Source organism: Hyperolius riggenbachi, chromosome 7 (genome assembly GCF_040937935.1).
Source record: "Hyperolius riggenbachi isolate aHypRig1 chromosome 7, aHypRig1.pri, whole genome shotgun sequence".
Classification (NCBI taxonomy): domain Eukaryota; kingdom Metazoa; phylum Chordata; class Amphibia; order Anura; family Hyperoliidae; genus Hyperolius; species Hyperolius riggenbachi.
The window spans coordinates 303,169,494-303,186,798 of NC_090652.1; the positions used below are offsets into that span (position 1 = coordinate 303,169,494).

Genomic DNA, 17,305 nt, shown 5'->3' on the forward strand with positions numbered 1-17,305 from the left:
TTTTATCCATAGCCCCTGAACAAGCATGCAGCAGATCAGGGGCCTGATTCACAAAGCGGTGCAAACACTTTGCACGCCTGTGAAAAGCCCTTTATCACGCCTAAACTTAGTTTAGGCGTGATCTGAAGGAATTCGCGCAAACTCCCGCGCGCAAGCGCACCGTGCTTCGCACGAAGTGCCCATTAAGCCCTATGGGACTTTGCGCGCCCGAGTACGCGCAAAACTTTGCGAGCGGGAGCTTCGCGCGAGTTAGAGCACAAAGCGGTGATAACTTTGCTAGTGCAAAGGTTATCACGCCTAAAGTCTTTTAGGTGTGATAACTGAGTTATCACCGCTTTGTGAATCAGGCCCCAGGTGTTTCTGACCTTATTGTCAAATCTGACAAGATTAGCTGCATGCTTGTTTCTGGTGTGATTCAGACACTACTACAGCCAAATAAGTCAGAAGGGCAGCCAGGCAACTGGTATTGATTAAAAGGAAAACATGGCAGCCTCCATATTTTTCTCACTTCAGTTGTCCTTTAAAGCAATGGAAGCTTGAAGTATCTACTTTTGGACACATATTAAAGGGAACCTTAATCGAGGAAAATTATTTAAAATAAACACGATGTACCTGCAAATGAATATTACATACTAACCTCACCACCAGTTCCTCTCGGAAGCTCACCATTTTCTTCTTACAATGATCCCTTCCAGTTCTGACAATATTTTGTCAGAACTGAAATACACCAGTTGCTGTCAGTTCTATATCAGCAGCTGTCAGTTACAACTGCATGTGCAAGGTAATGTGCATGTTTCCCTATGGCTCAAGTGGGCGATATTACAGTTTAACAGTGGGCTGACCAGGAAGCAGTTATGGGGTAATGGCCATTTTTAAAATGGAGGACAGAGAAATCCACTGATCACAGAGGACAAATGGGATGCAGGAGAGGAGAAAGTGATTGAGGAGTAGATTACACAGGAGGTAAGTATGACCTGTGTATGGTTATTTTAAATTTTTATTTTCAGTTCAGATTCTCTTTAAGGATTTCCTTGTGATGAAATGGTAGTGGAAATGATAAATATAGATTCTTCTTTTCAGAATACATATTGGCCCTGATTTACTAAAGTTTCTTCAGAGCTTGTAGAACAGTGAGAAAAACTAAAAAGATCTACAAAGCTTGTCCTGAATATATTAAAATTTGCTTACACTGGTATTATAGTGTGAAGAACCTGCAAAGATTAGACCAAACAGAGCAAGCTTTAACTAAAGGAGTTGTAATATCCAAATATTTTAAAAAATGCCTCCAGCGCCCTAAATATATAAGCAATTTTTTTTTTTACTAAAATAGGTCTCCATGATAGGTCCCCTCATTTTTATTTACCTCGTCTGTGTGACTCTGCTAAAGTGTGCCAAAACTGTGCAGTGCCAACAGGATTGTGGGAATTCTATGTTTTTTAGCTACAGCAACATGTTTATTTTAAAAATGCAGATAAACTTCCCATTACAGATAAAATAAGGACACTATGACCAGAAGGTAATTCAATCCCCCCCAAAGAGTTTACACAGTGCAGTAAACCTGTTGTGTAGACGATGTTTGCTGTGGGAGGGACACTAAATCAACACTAAGCTGCATTTACAGTAATGTCACTTTTAGAAACCAGCAGAATTACTGTATTCTTTTTCATATCATATCATATTTCTATTAAATCTGAGTGGCCTGAGAGTTCCATTCCAGTAAAACATAGTTGTATCGTATGTAGATGTCCAAACTGCCCCAAATCGATGAAGGGATCGATTTCCTGATAACTTCTGAAATCGATCCCTCCCTTTATGGATCAGAAACAGATCGGGAAAAAAATAGTCAGATTCCCGTCGATCGGACCGGAAGTTGCATCGTGTGTTCCCCCCAGCATAAATGTAGTCATCCTGAATTCTTTACTGCAATCTATACAGGGCCTCTTTAAATAATAAAAGATAATTTTATCTAACTCGATTATTTTCTTGTTGTTTTTCTGCCTCTGTTGGGGTATTTTTCCTTTTCAGATTCCGGGGTCTGTTAGTATCACAGTGATGCTGGAAGCTCTGTGCCCCACTGTGAAGCCCCCGAGTCTAGTCATTGTCCGCGGCGTCATTCTTTCCCTAATCTGTCGATCTTACACGATGGGTCAGGACTGAGCGCCCCGTCCTTTTGTCCTGGCCGCTGTGAGGGGCCGTGGGAGTGCGGGACCCCCTTTTCTTGTAGCGGGTAAACTCTGCAGCATGACCCCGGTCTTTCTGGGACACTCGGGAGACTTCCCCAATCAGCTGATTGTCTGCCCGCCTGCAGCACAATGGCAGAAAGGCACAGAGCGGATCCAGCAGCCACAAAGGACAAGTCAGCCGGGTGACGTGGTGGGCGGGGCCATCCCTCACCCGCTGCTATGTGACCGCCGCGGAGGTCAAACATTCAACTTGGATTGAAGTGTGAGAAAGGGGTCAGGTTCAAGTAGCTGTTGTTAAGGGGGAAACGAGGGCGCTCGGAAGTGTGTTTTTGTACTGAAAGCACAGAGAAGACCCCATTGCGCCCCTGTGGTCCGTGTTACAAAGACGAGGGGGGGCACCATTACTGTTTCAGGGAAAAGAAAGTTGAAGGGGACGTATACAATTTTTCTTCATTTTAAATTTATTAAAGCGGACCTGAACTCTTGCTACAGCATAATAGCCTTTAATGTGGACCTGAACTCTTGCACAGGACACAAGGAAAACATAACAGAAATGCACCCTGTATTTAGAGTATTAGAGTTTAGCCCAGGCATCGGCAAACTTGGTCCTCCAGCTGTTAAGGAACTAAAAGTCCCAGAATGCATTTGCCTTTGAGTCATAATTGTGGCTGTAAGACTCCTGCAATGCATTGTGGGACTTGTAGTTCCTTAAAGCGGACCCAAACCAAACATTTTTTAATTAAAAATATGTAGTTGCAGCACTCTGACACATACAAAGATAAATAAACACTCCTTCAAGCCTATGAGCATTTCAGTGCATGCTTTTCACCCTTCTCTTTTCATAGCTAGGGTTATACTGGGGGCAGCCATTAGCAATTCCTCCATTGCCAGTCACCATCTCCTCCACCAGTTTGCCGGAAAAATCCCGGCAATTTGAAAGGAAGGGAGCGGTTCCTCCAATAAATGTAAAATATTTTATATTTGTCATCATGAAGCTGAAAAAAGGCTGATATTTATTATTATAATTTAGTAAATAGATTTTATTTCTGAAATCTTGTATTTTTAATTTGGGTCCACTTTAACAGCTGGAGGGCCAAGTTTGCGCATGCCTGGTTCAGCCTGTGTAATTCACCCTCATTTGTGTCTAATTACTAGTTGTTACTCGATCCCTCCCCTGTGTCACATGACTGCCTATGGAGATAAGCAGATAAGCCCATTTGAAAGCACAGGCTGTAAACAATGTCTGCTTCCGTGAATCAGGAAGTAGAAATTGTGCAGCTTTATTTTAGGATTTGTATCAGCTGTAACAAAGAAATTGTTTTTGTTTAAAGGTGACTATGCTGTCGTGTATCTTTTAGAGCAGAGAGGACTTCTGAGTTCAGGTCTACTTTAAAGGAAAACATTTCTTTGTTACAGCTGATACAAATCCTGCAATAAATCTGCAGTGTGTCTACTTCCTGCTTTCATGGAAGCAGACATATTGTTAACATCCCTTGCTTTCAAATGAGCTTATCTGCCGTAGCAGTCAGGTGACACAGGAGAGAGTTCAAATTACACTTGTGATTAGTCACAGAGGAGGGGGAATTAGACAGGCTAAACTCTCTAAATACATACAGGGTGGATTTCTCTCTGTTTTCCTTCTGTTCTGTGCAAGAGTTCAGGTCCACTTTAAAGGACAACTATTGGGAAAATTGTAAAATGTAAAATACACACCTATAAATGTAATTTTTTCCCAGAGTACAATGTGCTATAACGTACTTTTTTCCCCCTCTATGTTGCTGTCACCTACAGTAGGTAGTGATGACAAATCTGTCAGGTTTTGTACTAGTCCAGCTCCTCATGGGTTGCCATGCTGCCACATCGATATCTGCCAGATTCAAACATGATGATCAAATTGGCCAGATATTGTTGCCAAAAATCGAGTACTGTGCAGGCAACAGTAGGTGGCCATGAGGCGACTTGGCGGCTGATTGACCATCTGATTCCCTGATTATAATAGAATCGGATGAAAACTGGTGCCGCCAAGAGCACGCCCGATTGACGATGCGAGTTTCAGGCCGATATTGGTGGCAACCACGTGGGGGGCGTGTGTGTGTGAGGAAGAGGGCGGAGATAGCAGCAGACACCGACAGGTAAAGTATTCATGTACTGGCATTAAGGGGGACACCAGACTGATTCCCGAAAGATTTCATGTGGAAATCCATCGAGAATCAGCCTGCGGCTTATGGCAGCCACAGATATCTCTCCATTAAGAGAGAGATCTGTCTCTTGGTCAATTGGACGTCAAAATCCCTAGATCAATGGGCACCTTAAAGGGAACCTAAACGGAGAGGGATATGGATGTTTCCTTTTAAACAATACCAGTTGCCTGGCAGCCCTGCTGATCTCTTTGGCTGCAGTAGTGGCTGAATCACACACCTGAAACAAGCATGCAGCTAATCCAGTCTGACTTCAGTCAGAGCACCTGATCTGCATGCTTGTTCAGGGGCTGTGGCTGAAAGTATTAGAGACACAGGATCAGCAGGAGAGTCAGGCAACTGGTATTATTTTAAAGAGACTGAAGAATAAATCTCGCTTCAGAGCTCCGTGTTAGCAGGGGCATGTGTGCCTCTGCTAAAACGCCGATATCCCGCGGCTAAACGGGGGTCCCTTCACCCCCAAACCCACCCCCGCAAGACTTGGTCGCAAGTCGGTCGTAAAATTTTCTCTTCCTGGAGGCAGAGCTAACGGCTGCAGCCCTGCCTCCAGTCGCGTCTATCAGCGGCGCATCACCGCCTCTCCCCCGCCCCTCTCAGTGAAGGAAGACTGAGAGGGGCGGGGGAGAGGCGGAGATACGCGTCTGACAGACGCGCGTGGGGCAGGGCTGCGGTGGTTAGCCCTGCCCCAACCAGGAAGCACTCCTCCACTGTACGGAGGGGATTTGGGGGTGAAGGGACCTGCGTTAAGCTGCGGGATAGCGGCGTTTTAGCAGGGGCACACATGCTAACTATGAGGTCTGAAGCGAGATTTATTCTCGTTTCAGACTCTCTTTAAAAGGAAAAATCCACATCCTTCTCAGTTTAGGTTCCCTTTAAGTGTCAATATTCCCTTTACTGCAGCTTGCTTGATACACCCCACTTTGTAGGCTATCTATCTCTTGATTCCACATCACAGCAGCTCCTTGTTTGCTCGGCAGTTTCACAAATACAAAGTTGAGGGTTGTTTTTTTTTTTTACTATTGAAATCCACTGATGACTAATTCCTGGCTCAGCCCTGACTGGTCTCCAATAAAACAAAGAGCACTTAAGTCACTCATACAGAAAGTGCAGGAGTCAGCGGACGCAGCGGGGCATAAATTCTATCAATCCTAATAAATATTTCTAATGGAGAGAGGCGGGAATCCTGGCAGACTCTGCACACCCGTTACTACATCCATCACACGGGCTTATAGGGAAGCGGCTCCCAGACTCTTGTGAGGAAGCCCTGGCTGTCAGCGATACATGGCGACTGCTCCTCTGTACCCAGGATAACGTCAGGCCTTCATCGTCTATTTGTAATTCCCAGCGACTAATAGCCGTGATTTCACTGTGTGATGTGTTCTCACCATGCCTAATAACACTGCAGGCACTGTCTGTTTACATCCCAGCCAGCACACCCGCTATAATGTCCATATTTGGGAATGTATATCCCAGCTGCCTGAGGAACGTGCGTCTGTGTGGACAGTGTGAGTGGCAGCCATTTTGTGCCGCCTCTAAAGAGTCACAGCTACGAGCTGCATACTGTAAATCTAATGGAGATAGATGGGGAGATGCCTGGGGGAGTCCGAAAGAACCTTCCAGAAAAAGAGAGACACAGAGACACCAGGATCCATATAATTTAGCAGTTGGTTACATCACGTGAATGGGTGTATAGGAGTAATACTTCATCCTTTTTTTTGTCTTCTGAGGAAGCGGGCAGAGACCGGCAAAATGCATTATCTGGTTAGTGTTACAAAAAACCCCTAGTTTTACCTCATGCTAGTTGCTTCTATCACTTGAGGTAAGCAAATTGTATTAACAATTGTTGCCATTATCCGCAACCTATTTTTTGGGGGTGCCTTTTCCCTCCAAGGCTTTTACTACTTCAGTTCCCCTAAAAAATTCCATGGATCAAACTGGTTGTTTAAGCACGACGAAGGCTGCAAAGCCGAAAGCTTGCTTATTCTTATTCTTTTTAGTTAGCCAATAAATGGTATCATCCTGATTTAAAACTTCTTGCTTTTAGCAGATTACAGAACCAAAGTGGGGAGGGGTGTCAATTACTGCCACTCGCCCTGTGAAGGATTCCCAGATAGGCAACCTCATATTGTGCCTATGTGCTAGGTCTTATTTTCAGGGGATGTCTTTTGTTTCCATTAACATTTTATTTTTGAAAATAAAAAAATAAAAAAATCAACTTTTATCCAAATATTGTCATGTCATCACATCCTGGAACGACGACTATTTCTTTTTGAAACCTTATTTTCTGGAAGGAAGGGGGGCAAGAGATGTTTTTTGAGGAGGAGGATGGGTGGAAGGGGCGTGTCTTTTGAGTGCAATTCCTTTATGAGTGTCTGTTCTCCTTGAAGAGTCTATCTTGTCCACTTGCACTCTACTATATTGACAATTGATTTTCAGGGCTGTGGAGTAGAGGAGTCGGAGCAATTTTAGGTGCCTGGAGTCGGTGGTTTCAATAAATTGAGCAGTTGGAGTCGGTTGATTTTTGTACCGACTAAACAGCCCTGTTGATTTTAATGTTTTACATGCCTGGACACTACTTTCATTGACTTTTTTTTACGAACTGTAACTAGGGCTTATGTTTGTAGTGGGGCTTATATTTTAAGGATCCCTCCCCTCCCCCCCAAAAAAATTAGGGCTTCTTTTAGGTATTAGTACTGCTACACTTAAAGCAGAATATAACCCTGCATTTCAACTTTGCTCTAAAACATTATTTACAGCATATTATATGCAACCAGCATTTTTTTTTTTTACTAGACCAGCATTGGAAGGGTTACACAGGGCTTTAAAGTTCCTGGAGATTTCTGCAGATGCATCGGAAGCTGACATAGATACATTTTGTTTACATAAATGTATCTAAGTGTTGAATGTGACTCATCTCTCTCTGACTGAGAAGGAGCTGGAGGACAGCCAAAGAGTGTGTAACATTTCTCAATAGATACATTTAACTAAATAGAATGTAACAATCTGAACTTCTGCATATCTCTCCACGGAACTTTAAACCTCTGTGTTTAACCCTTCCAATGCTGGTCTAGTAAAAAAAAAAAAAAAATGCTTTTTGCATATAATATGCTGTAAATAATGTTTTAGAGCAAAGTTGAAATGCAGGGTTATATTCCACTTTAAGGGCTCGTTGTTTGTGATGATGTATAAATGAGATTGTTATGGAGGTAAAAAAAACAAAAACAAAAAACAGCACACATGAAATGTAAAACACATATAAATGGAAACAACATTAAAAACTAGTATCTCTGCTACTGGCGGATACCAGTGGCATGAGGTCCGGGTTCCTTATATCTCGTGAACACCAGAAGTGACCTCCCACCCACTCGGCTTCTGCAAGGAATATATGCCGGTTGTTGCTGTGCATTGTGGGGAATTCTGGTGGGCGGAGTCTCACTATGGGTGGCTCCGAGATATAAGGGTCCAGAATGTGATAGACTAGATTCGGATGGAATCAGTCGAATGAAAACAATCATCAGTCGAGCAATGGAAACGGGATCTTTCTGATGCAGTTACGTGAAAACCTGACAAGATGGCAAACGTTAATTGGTAGGAAAAGTCAAGCGGGACCAACCCGGCTCCCGGCACTGCGGAGACTTACCGTCCTCATACCCAGCAATGGTCTCAATCTCTGATGTTGGAAGGAAAAGAATAACAGAGCTCAGGTTGATACGGCAGAAACAGGACAAACAGAAAGCAAATATAAAGATCTCAACTACGTCCGTCAAGAGTATAAACAGAAGGTCAACCACAAACAGGCAATGATCTCCACCCTCACACTGCTTAAAACGTGAAGTCTTACATGCCAGGAGTGGCTGGTTGTGCTGTTATTTAACTGTATCGTGTTTCTAAACGTCTTGCTGTCACAGAATTATTTTTTAAAAGAAACTTTAAAACGACTAATTCACACACCTATCAGAAAGCCTCACTGTCTATGATCTCACATGACCCACCACCTAATAGCAAAGACTCAAGTCCAGGTTTGCCAATTTGCTAAATACATCTTCACTGGAGATGCCTGAGTGAATCAATTTCTGAAAGAAAGTTTTAAGAACAACTAAAGAGAGAAAAATATGGAGACTGCCATATTTATTTCCTTTTAAACAATACCAGTTGCCTGGCAGCCCAGCTGATCTATTTGGCTGCAGTAGTGACTGAATCACACCAGAAACAAGCATGCAGCTAATCTTGTCAGATCTGACAATAATGTCAGAAACACCTGATCTGCTGCATGCTTGTTCAGGGGCTGTGGCTGAAAGTATTAGAGGCAAAGGATCAGCAGGACAGCCAGGCAACTGGTATTGCTTAAAAGGAATTAAATATGGCAGACCCCATATCGCTCTTGCTACAGTTGTCCTTTAAAAACCATTTGTGTGGAAAAACTAGCCAGTGATAAGTCTCCCTTCTTCTGTTTGGCTGTAACAGGAAACATAGGAACTCCAGATTCCACAAAGGTTTAATGGCTCCTTCTGGCTACTTGGCCGGCCCAGAATCCTTTGCAGCATCTGGTGTATTTAATGGTCTGAGCAGAGCTGAGGGCCTCCAGCTGGCCGGCCGGGCTCTGTGCTGAACGGAGCGACATTCCCCAACACCGCGTCCTTCCTGAGGATGAAAGCGAGAGGGGGGGGGGGGGCAGGAAAAGCGGTTCTGGTTCCTGTGAGATGCTGCAGGACTCCCCGCGGCCCAGATGCTTGTCTTCACTCCGCTAAAAGCTTTACCCAGCTGAGCTCCGTTATTCCAGAAGCATTCCATCGCGCAGGGGTCAGAGTTTCCGTGGCCGGGAGCCAGGGACTGCCGTGTGGGAAAAGATTTGTGAGGGGCGATCTCTGCAACCTTCATGCTACGTACCCCGGGGATGACAAAGGCAGGAACAAAACAACTGCTACCCAATACAGGACAGAGAACTAAAGGGGAACTCTGATCAGAAATCCATTTAGCTATATAGACTGTTGAAAGGAACCCTGAGCAGTAGAAATATCGGTACTTAGCTGGGGCTTCCTCCAGCCCACCGTAGGCCGCAAGGTCCCCCGGCGTCGTCCTGGCTCCTCTCCCGGTCATGCTGCAGACTTTACTACCGGCGACACCAGGGCCGATTGTCCTGAACGGTGATGCTCCGCGTCATCACGGCGGCCGGCGTGACAGTCCTGCTCATGTGCGATTCAGAGTTAAAAAACCGCGCATGCGCAGGACTGTCACGCCGTCCGCTGTGATGATGCGTAGCGACACTGTTCAGGAAGTGTCGGGCCGACACTCGGCCCTGGTGTCGCCGGTAGTGACATCGCCAGTGGGACCGGGAGAGGAGCCAGGAGGATGCCGGGGGACCTTGTGGCCTACGGTCCTCTGGGTCCTATATAGCCTTCCCGGTCTCCTGACAGTCTCCGCGTTCCCCCGCCGGCTCTCCCGTTAGCAGTCTGCGACCAATCGGTCATAGAATGCTCTCTCCCACTTAGGATGGGCTTCAGAAGTGGTTTGGCTCCCAAGACAGGCTGCTCCGCACACACAAGCGCCCCCTCTTGCGCGTTCGCAGTACAGAGCTGCCTGTCTTTGGGAGCAGTCGGGCTCTCGAATATTTCCAAAGTCTCCAGCGGCAAGAGATTTGGACGGAGAATCCTGCAGGGGGATGAGAGGACCAGGAGAAGAACAGGAAGATTCTATAAGACCTAGAGCCCCAGGTATGTATAAAACTTTTTTTTACCATCTCTGGTACACTTTAATCAACTCTGTAGATATGGCCTATGAGGTGCTGATTCCAGATTGCATGGAAATTTAATGCAAATTGCATGCAGTTTGGAATAGGCCGAAACAGCATATGCCTTGTACACACACCAGATAAAACTTGGCTGAGGCGGTAGATAATGATCGCCTTTGCCAAGAATCTAGCGGGAGTACGACGCCCCCCACATCTCTGCCAGCGATCAGCTCGGCAAATCCACTAAGCCGAGCGCTAGGCAAGGGCATTGTTCTCGCCATACACCCCTCCTGCTCTGCAACGTTCCTCACAAGCAAGAATTATCCAGCCTCGCAATTTGCTGAAGACGAAGCCGTCAGTATTGAGGGCAGCATAAATGCAAAAATGGCGGCAGGAAATTTGGGCGCACGGTGAAGCCAAAAAACTGCTCACCCCAGAGGCGTTAATTACTATTCCCCCCTCCAGGCCGTCATGGATTCAGGCTTTGTTCACATTGCGTTCTGCTCACGTTGCTGTTCTTGGCTGTTTTTGAGGAGTTTTTCTTTTCTCCTCCTGGCGCTCAGGTGGGCGATTCGTTTTTGTGCAAATTGCATTTCTAAGCGCTTTTCCAGATCGATTTTTTAATACACTCTCTGACGCAAGTCGGGAAGTTAACTCTTTCACCCGGAAAAGAATAAATACAATGTATTTATTCTTAAAAACGCAATCGCTACACAAAACTATTTTGTGAGCGTTTTGCATTTCTCCTATACTTTCCATTGAGGCGGACTCGCCCCAAAACTGGCCCACACACCGCTTTTTCGACCGTACAGCGCACGACTCGTACTAATATGAACCTTCTCATATATATTCATTACACAAGCGTTTGGTGGGCGATTTTACAAATCGCCTGCATGTAAAAAAAATGCCCAAAACGCCCACAGTGTGAACGAGCTCTCAGATCTAATTCTGCTGCCAACTAATGCTGGTGGCCGACGCTGTTTTAAAGTTATTTGTCCTACGTCTTTTGATGGCACCCAAATGACTGTCTGAGTCCCGCGATAGCCGTATTTCACATTAAAACCTATGGCGGTGCATGGTGCGCTCAAATTTCCCTGCGCCGTTTTGCACGGTTTCGTTGAGGATAACCCCAAAACAATCACAAATTACTTTTCAGGCTTTAATGCCTCCCCAACACCTACTTCCTCTTCTGTGACAAAAGCACAGGAAGTGGACACATTAGTTCATCTCTGATTCGCTGATGTGCAGTCACATGGCCAGCACAAGGCGTGGTTGATACCGCTAACTTCATCCAGTTTTCCTTCAGCCAAGGCGTATTGTAGGAATAGCCCTAAACCCCAGCACAGATTATTTCCTGTTAGACATTCAGCTGTAGATACTGACAAACTGAAATTCCTACAGGCAGCAGAGCAGCGACTCACCTCCAGACTGCTGCAGCAGAATGTCTGCTGGATTGTGCGGCTTTAACCCCAGCGCCGACAGAGGCGTCTTTGCCAGTCCTGGAGGGGATCGGAGAGCTGGGCGGAAACAGAGAGGAGGGAATAAAAACGGGTTCCATCGATGGGCAATCAATAATCGTGGACATTTAATGTGCACAAACAGATGCATAACAGAGTAATACAATCTAAATAAAAACTTTTTTTTCCTAGTTTATATTAGTGGCACAATGAATAATTCTTAACATGAATGATGATTTGGTCTGCATCAGAAGTTGGATGGAGCTGTGTATGTGTCAGTCTATGTAGATGCATGTAATATGGTGTACAGCGTACATAGTGCACACATGGAGAGGTTGTGTGCGCTGCATCTACAAGGCGTTGTTGCAGCATTTATGGTAATGGGTAGTGTTAGTGTGTAGTGGGGTGGGGTGAACATGCAGTGGTAGTGTGCAGTGTACACTGTGCAAGGGTGTTGTGTACATCCAGTGACAGTGTGCAGTGTATGGAGCAGATATGCAGTGACAGTTAAGTGTATGCCAGTACTCAGTGTATGCGGTGTAGTGCGGAGGTGCAGTGTACATGCAGAGTCAGTGTGCAGGGTACAGTATACATGCAGTGACCGTGTGCAGCGCTAAGGTGCAGTGTACAAGCATTGGCAGTATGCATTGCAGGGGTGCATGGTAAATGCAGAGTCAGTGTGCAGTGTACATACAGTGGCAGTGTGCAGGGTGTGCAGTGCAAATACAGTGGCAGCGTGCAGCATATGCAGTGCTGGGGTGCAGTGTACATACAGAGGCAGTGTGCAGCATATGCAATGCAGTGTACATACAGAGGCAGTGTGCAGCATATGCAGTGCTGGGGTGCAGTGTACATACAGAGGCAGTGTGCAGCATATGCAGTGATGGTATGCAGTGCACATACAGGTGGCAGTGTGCAGCGTATGCAGTGCTGGGGTGCAGTGCACATACATGCGAGAGGCACAGAGAAGCACGTCAGACATTACACTCTGCCAGGACTGTGTTGTCCTTAATAGGCCAATTGTAGAGAACAGAGGAGAGCTGTGATGATGGATGCTGAATGTGAGAACAAGCTAATTCCAAACATTCTGCTGCTTCCCCAACACAATAACTCTGTTATTCAACTTCAGGAATGTTTCCAGTCCCCACTCACTGCCAGATCCTAATACCCCACCCTCTCTGTACTAATCAGGGGGGCCTCTGCCCCTCCCCACTCACTGCGAGATCAGAATACCCCACCCCCACCCTCTCTGTACTAATCAGGGGGTCCCCTCCCCCCCTCCTCACTCACTGCGAGATCCGAATACCCCACCCTCTCTGTACTAATCAGGGGGTCCCCTCCCCCCCCTCACTTACTACGAGATCAGAACACCCCAATCTCTCTGTACTAATCAGGGGGTCCCCTCCCCACTCACTGCGAGATCAGAACACCTCACCCCCTCTGTACTAATCAGGGGGTCCCCTCCCCCTCGAGTATTGTCATCTCTGCAGCTCAGCACTTCCATACACATCAATGTGAGATCTGAATGCCCCACCCCCACCCTCTCTGTACTAATCAGGGGGTCCTCTCCCCCTCCTCCCCAAGTATTGTCAGCTCTGCAGCTCAGCACATCAATGCCTCCAGAGCTTGTGGTACAACAAGTCCCAGCAGTCACTACTATCTCTTGTGTATCCTCAGAATATGGTCTTTCTGAATGATGGACAGTACAGACAGCATCATCACAGAACAATTTATGAATATGATATCAGGCTGGGCTGATGTGCAGTACAACATTAACAAATAACATCAGTAAAGTGCTTTTCTCCCGTAGGACTCTAAGCGCAAATGCATGGCTCAGACCAGTAATTGGTTGATTGGTACAGAGGAAGAATTCTATTCTATTCAGTCTGGATTTGAATAACTCCAGGGATGGGGCTGTCTTTACTGAGTGTGGTGGGGAGTTCCAAAGGGTAGGGGCAGCATGACAGTACATGACAGTTCTGATTCTAGGAGTAGTAACCGACAACCACTGTCACTGAGCAGCACATGTACATACAGAACTATAAACTGTACACATAGAAACATTTGATTTCTCTACAGGTACATTAAACACAGCGATGACAAGACGACGATATGTTAATCTCCTTTAAATGCATTCTTTCATCAGTAAACCACTACAGAAAATGTCCCCAAATCTCTTTCTCGTGTAAAGAGATCTATAGATGCGGGATTAAAGTTTAAAGCCCCACGTCAGCCAAATCTTTACTTCTGATTTTGGACTGAATAAGTAAGAACCCCTGTCGGGTTGTTATGGCCGTCTGTGCCCCCACTGGGGAAAATTAAGTTCATTTTCTGTACCAGCGACTATCGGGTCTCTAAGCCACTGGCAGATTAGGATGGGAAGTGATATGACAGGAAGTGAGGTGACAGGAAGTAGCTGCTGTACAGGACTAAAGTTACATTATAGGGATGATCAATGATATGCAAATATTTCTGAGTTTATGCACATTTATGCAGATATTTTGGACCAATCAATTTGAAAATGTACCAATCAATTTAAACCTGGGTGGGACTTGATTGGTCCATTTTCAAGATGCATATATTTGCATATAAATTTGCATAAATTTACAATTCTCATTAACAATTCCTATTACAGTACACATCTGCTAACTAGAACTAAACTTAAAGTGAACCTCCGGACTAAAAATCGACTCAGCAGCACTGAAAAGGCTTGGTGTTTCTTTAACAGTTTCACAGCATCAGAACTTTGTTTTTCTTACCAAAGCATCATTTTTAGCTGCATTTTGAGCTAATCTCCACCCATCAAAGAAAACTGCCCAGGCTTTTTTTTCCCTGATGCTGTGCAAAGCATGATGGGATTTCCTATTTTGTTATTCACGTTGCCTAGCAACTGGGAGAGGTGATCAGCACACAGGACAGTTGGAACTGTGTCTCATGCTCCCTGTCACCTCCTTTCAACCAAAAAGATGGCTGCCCTCATGAAATCAAACATTTGCCTGTTCTTTTAAAACAGGGTGGGTAAGAGATTATATTACCTATCTATTTTAATTAACATAACTAATGAAACTTAATGACAGTATGTTTGTTCAGGCTGAAGTTCCTCTTTAACAATATTCACAAAATGCTGATATGTCCCAGGTGAAGATTGCAAATACAGATGGCCAATAAGGTGCTTGTAATTTGAACTTGTGTGCAGCTTGAAATGCAGCCAGTAAAAACTGGAGGAAAAGCGCATTCGATTGGACCAATCTCAAGTTGCATACGTTTTACATTGCATTTCTCTAGCTGCAGGTCTTGCCAGCTCATAGCAGACCGTTAAACCAGTCCAGATTCGTTGGATCGCTGATGATTACCAACCAGGGGTTAACAATCCCATGATGCCTTGAAGTTTTTCAGGATCTGTACATTGCTCCCTGCCACTACGGGTACACTCCAGACACCATTCAACATCTTCTCTACATGAATACAGCAATCATGTTAATGTGGGATGAAGCCCAAATCTCATCTATGGTCTAAAGCATTAAACACAACAAAAAAACGCGTAAGAAACAAGATTTTAAAAGTTACTAGAAGGGTTAATACTCAAACCTCTACTTCACTCAGAAGCTAACTGATAAGATTGCTGTTGCCATATCAAAATGATCAGATTCACTGAAGCTATACCAAGCTATGTAAACAATGTAGAGTAGCTTCTGCTGTAGCCAGCGAGGAAGCAATTAACGTTAACTACATTGATTGCACAGCAATTACTTAATTAAAAGACAATCTGATCATTTGTCCTGCAATGGCAAAGCTATCCGTTATCTTCAGTAAAGTGTAAATACGTCTTCAAAAGGACTCCGGCCACCTCTCATGGGCATGACTTTAACCTCCTTAGCGGTAACCCCGTGCTGGACACGGGGTAAGCTGCCGGAGGGTGCCGCTCAGGCCCTGCTGGGCCGATTTACATAATTTTTTTTTTTTGCTGGACGCAGCTAGCACTTTGCTAGCTGCGCCAGCACACTGATCGCCGCCGGCCCGCGCCCGATCGCCGCTATCTGTTGCGGCGCGCGCCCCCCCCCCCAGACCCCGGCGCTGCCTGGCCAATCAGTGCCAGGCAGCGCCGAGGGGTGGATCGGGACTCCCAATGACGTCCCGACGGCGCTGACGTCGGTGACGTCATCCCGCCCCGTCGCCATGGCGACGGGGGAAGCCCTCCAGGAAATCCCGTTCTTTGAATGGGATTTCCTGATCGGAGATCGCCGAAGGCGATCGAAGCGGGCGGGGGGATGCCGCTGAGCAGCGGCTATCATGTAGCGAGCCCAGGGCTCGCTACATGATGTAAAAAAAAAAAAAAAACTGCTGCGCTGCCCCCTGGCAGAATTTTTCATACCGCCAGGGGGGTTAAAAGATTGCGACATGTGACATGATGAGATAGACATGTGTATGTACAGTGCCAAGCACACAAATAACTATGCTGTGTTCCTTTTTTTTTCTTTCTCTGCCTGAAAGAGTTAAATATCAGGTATGTAAGTGGCCGATTCAGTCCTGACTCAGACAGAAAGTGACTACAGTGTGACCCTCACTGATAAGAAATTCCCCTTTTTATCTCTTTCTTGCTCTCAGAAACCATTTTGTGCTAGGAAAGTGTTTTATATTTGGAATTTCTTATCAGTGAGGGTCACACTGTAGCCACTTCCTGTCTGAGTCAGGACTGAGTCAGCCACTTACATACCTGATATTTAACTCTTTCAGGCAGAGAAAGAAAAAAAAGGAACACAGCATAGTTATTTGTGTGCTAGGTACTGTACATACACAAGTCTAGATCATCATGTCACTTCGGGTATCCTTCAAGCCAGACGACTTCCAACAAAGTCGTGCTATGACCCCTCTGGAGGAGCCTCTTGCAATGGCCATGTGTGTCACTTCCTCTTCCTGCTTCATTCAGTGATGCACTTCTCTAACAGAGAAGACAGGCGTGACCCGGAAGTTATAACATAGCCAAGATGGCAGCTGTGATTTTTAAATTGAATTAAAACTATTTGGTGTAGAATGGCGATTCAGGCATCAAATAAGAGAGGAGAGCACAAGCTACAGAAAGGTATGCATCTTTAAAGTGAACCTCCGGACTAAAAATCGACTCAGCAGCACTGAAAAGGCTTTGTGTTTCTTTAACAGTTTCACAGCATCAGAACTTTGTTTCTCTTATACAAGCCTCATTTTTAGCTGCACAGAAGAAAACTGCCCGGGCTTTTTTCCCCTGATGCTGTGCAAAGCATGATGGGATTTCTGATTTTGTTGTTCTCGTTCTGCTGTTTTGGTGCAGTTTTTTTTTTTTTACATTTTGAATTTGACATTTGAAGCCTAGCGTGTGCAGCTGGGAGGGGTAATCAGGACACAGGATAGTTGGAACTGTGTCTCCTGCTCTTTGTCACCTTTCAACCAAAAAGATGGCTGCCCCCATGACAAAGATGGCAGCCCCCATGAATCACAAGCATTTGCCTGTTTTTTTTTAAAACAGGGTGGGTAAGAGATTATATTACCTATCTATTCTAATTAACATAACTAATGTAACTTGATGACAGTATGTTTGTTTAGGCTGAAGTTCCCCTTTAAGTACTTTGCAGTACTGGTCGGAGTCATAAAGGCATACCCATGAGAGGTGCTCGGAGTCCCTTTTAGTGACACAATGTTGTTCTTTTACTTTTTTTTATTTGCCGTGTTTAATGTTTCAGAGCAAAACTGTATTTTTGAGTTTCC

General features: G+C 45.2%; 1 protein-coding gene across 11 annotated transcripts in view; it reads right to left on the reverse strand.

Moving 5' to 3' along the window:
- Positions 1-17,305, reverse strand: part of TNS1 (tensin 1) — a 608,338-nt gene that overhangs the window by 22,712 nt on the left and 568,321 nt on the right. For 9 of the 11 annotated variants that reach the window (XM_068246095.1, XM_068246100.1, XM_068246098.1 and 6 more), the window contains 2 exons: positions 11,531-11,626; positions 8,022-8,051 (listed from right to left, as the gene is read on the reverse strand). In XM_068246095.1, coding sequence (XP_068102196.1) covers positions 8,022-8,051; positions 11,531-11,626 — 126 coding nt within the window. The remainder of the gene's footprint in view (positions 1-8,021; positions 8,052-11,530; positions 11,627-17,305) is intronic. The other 2 variants (XM_068246096.1, XM_068246102.1) reach the window with 1 other exon arrangement.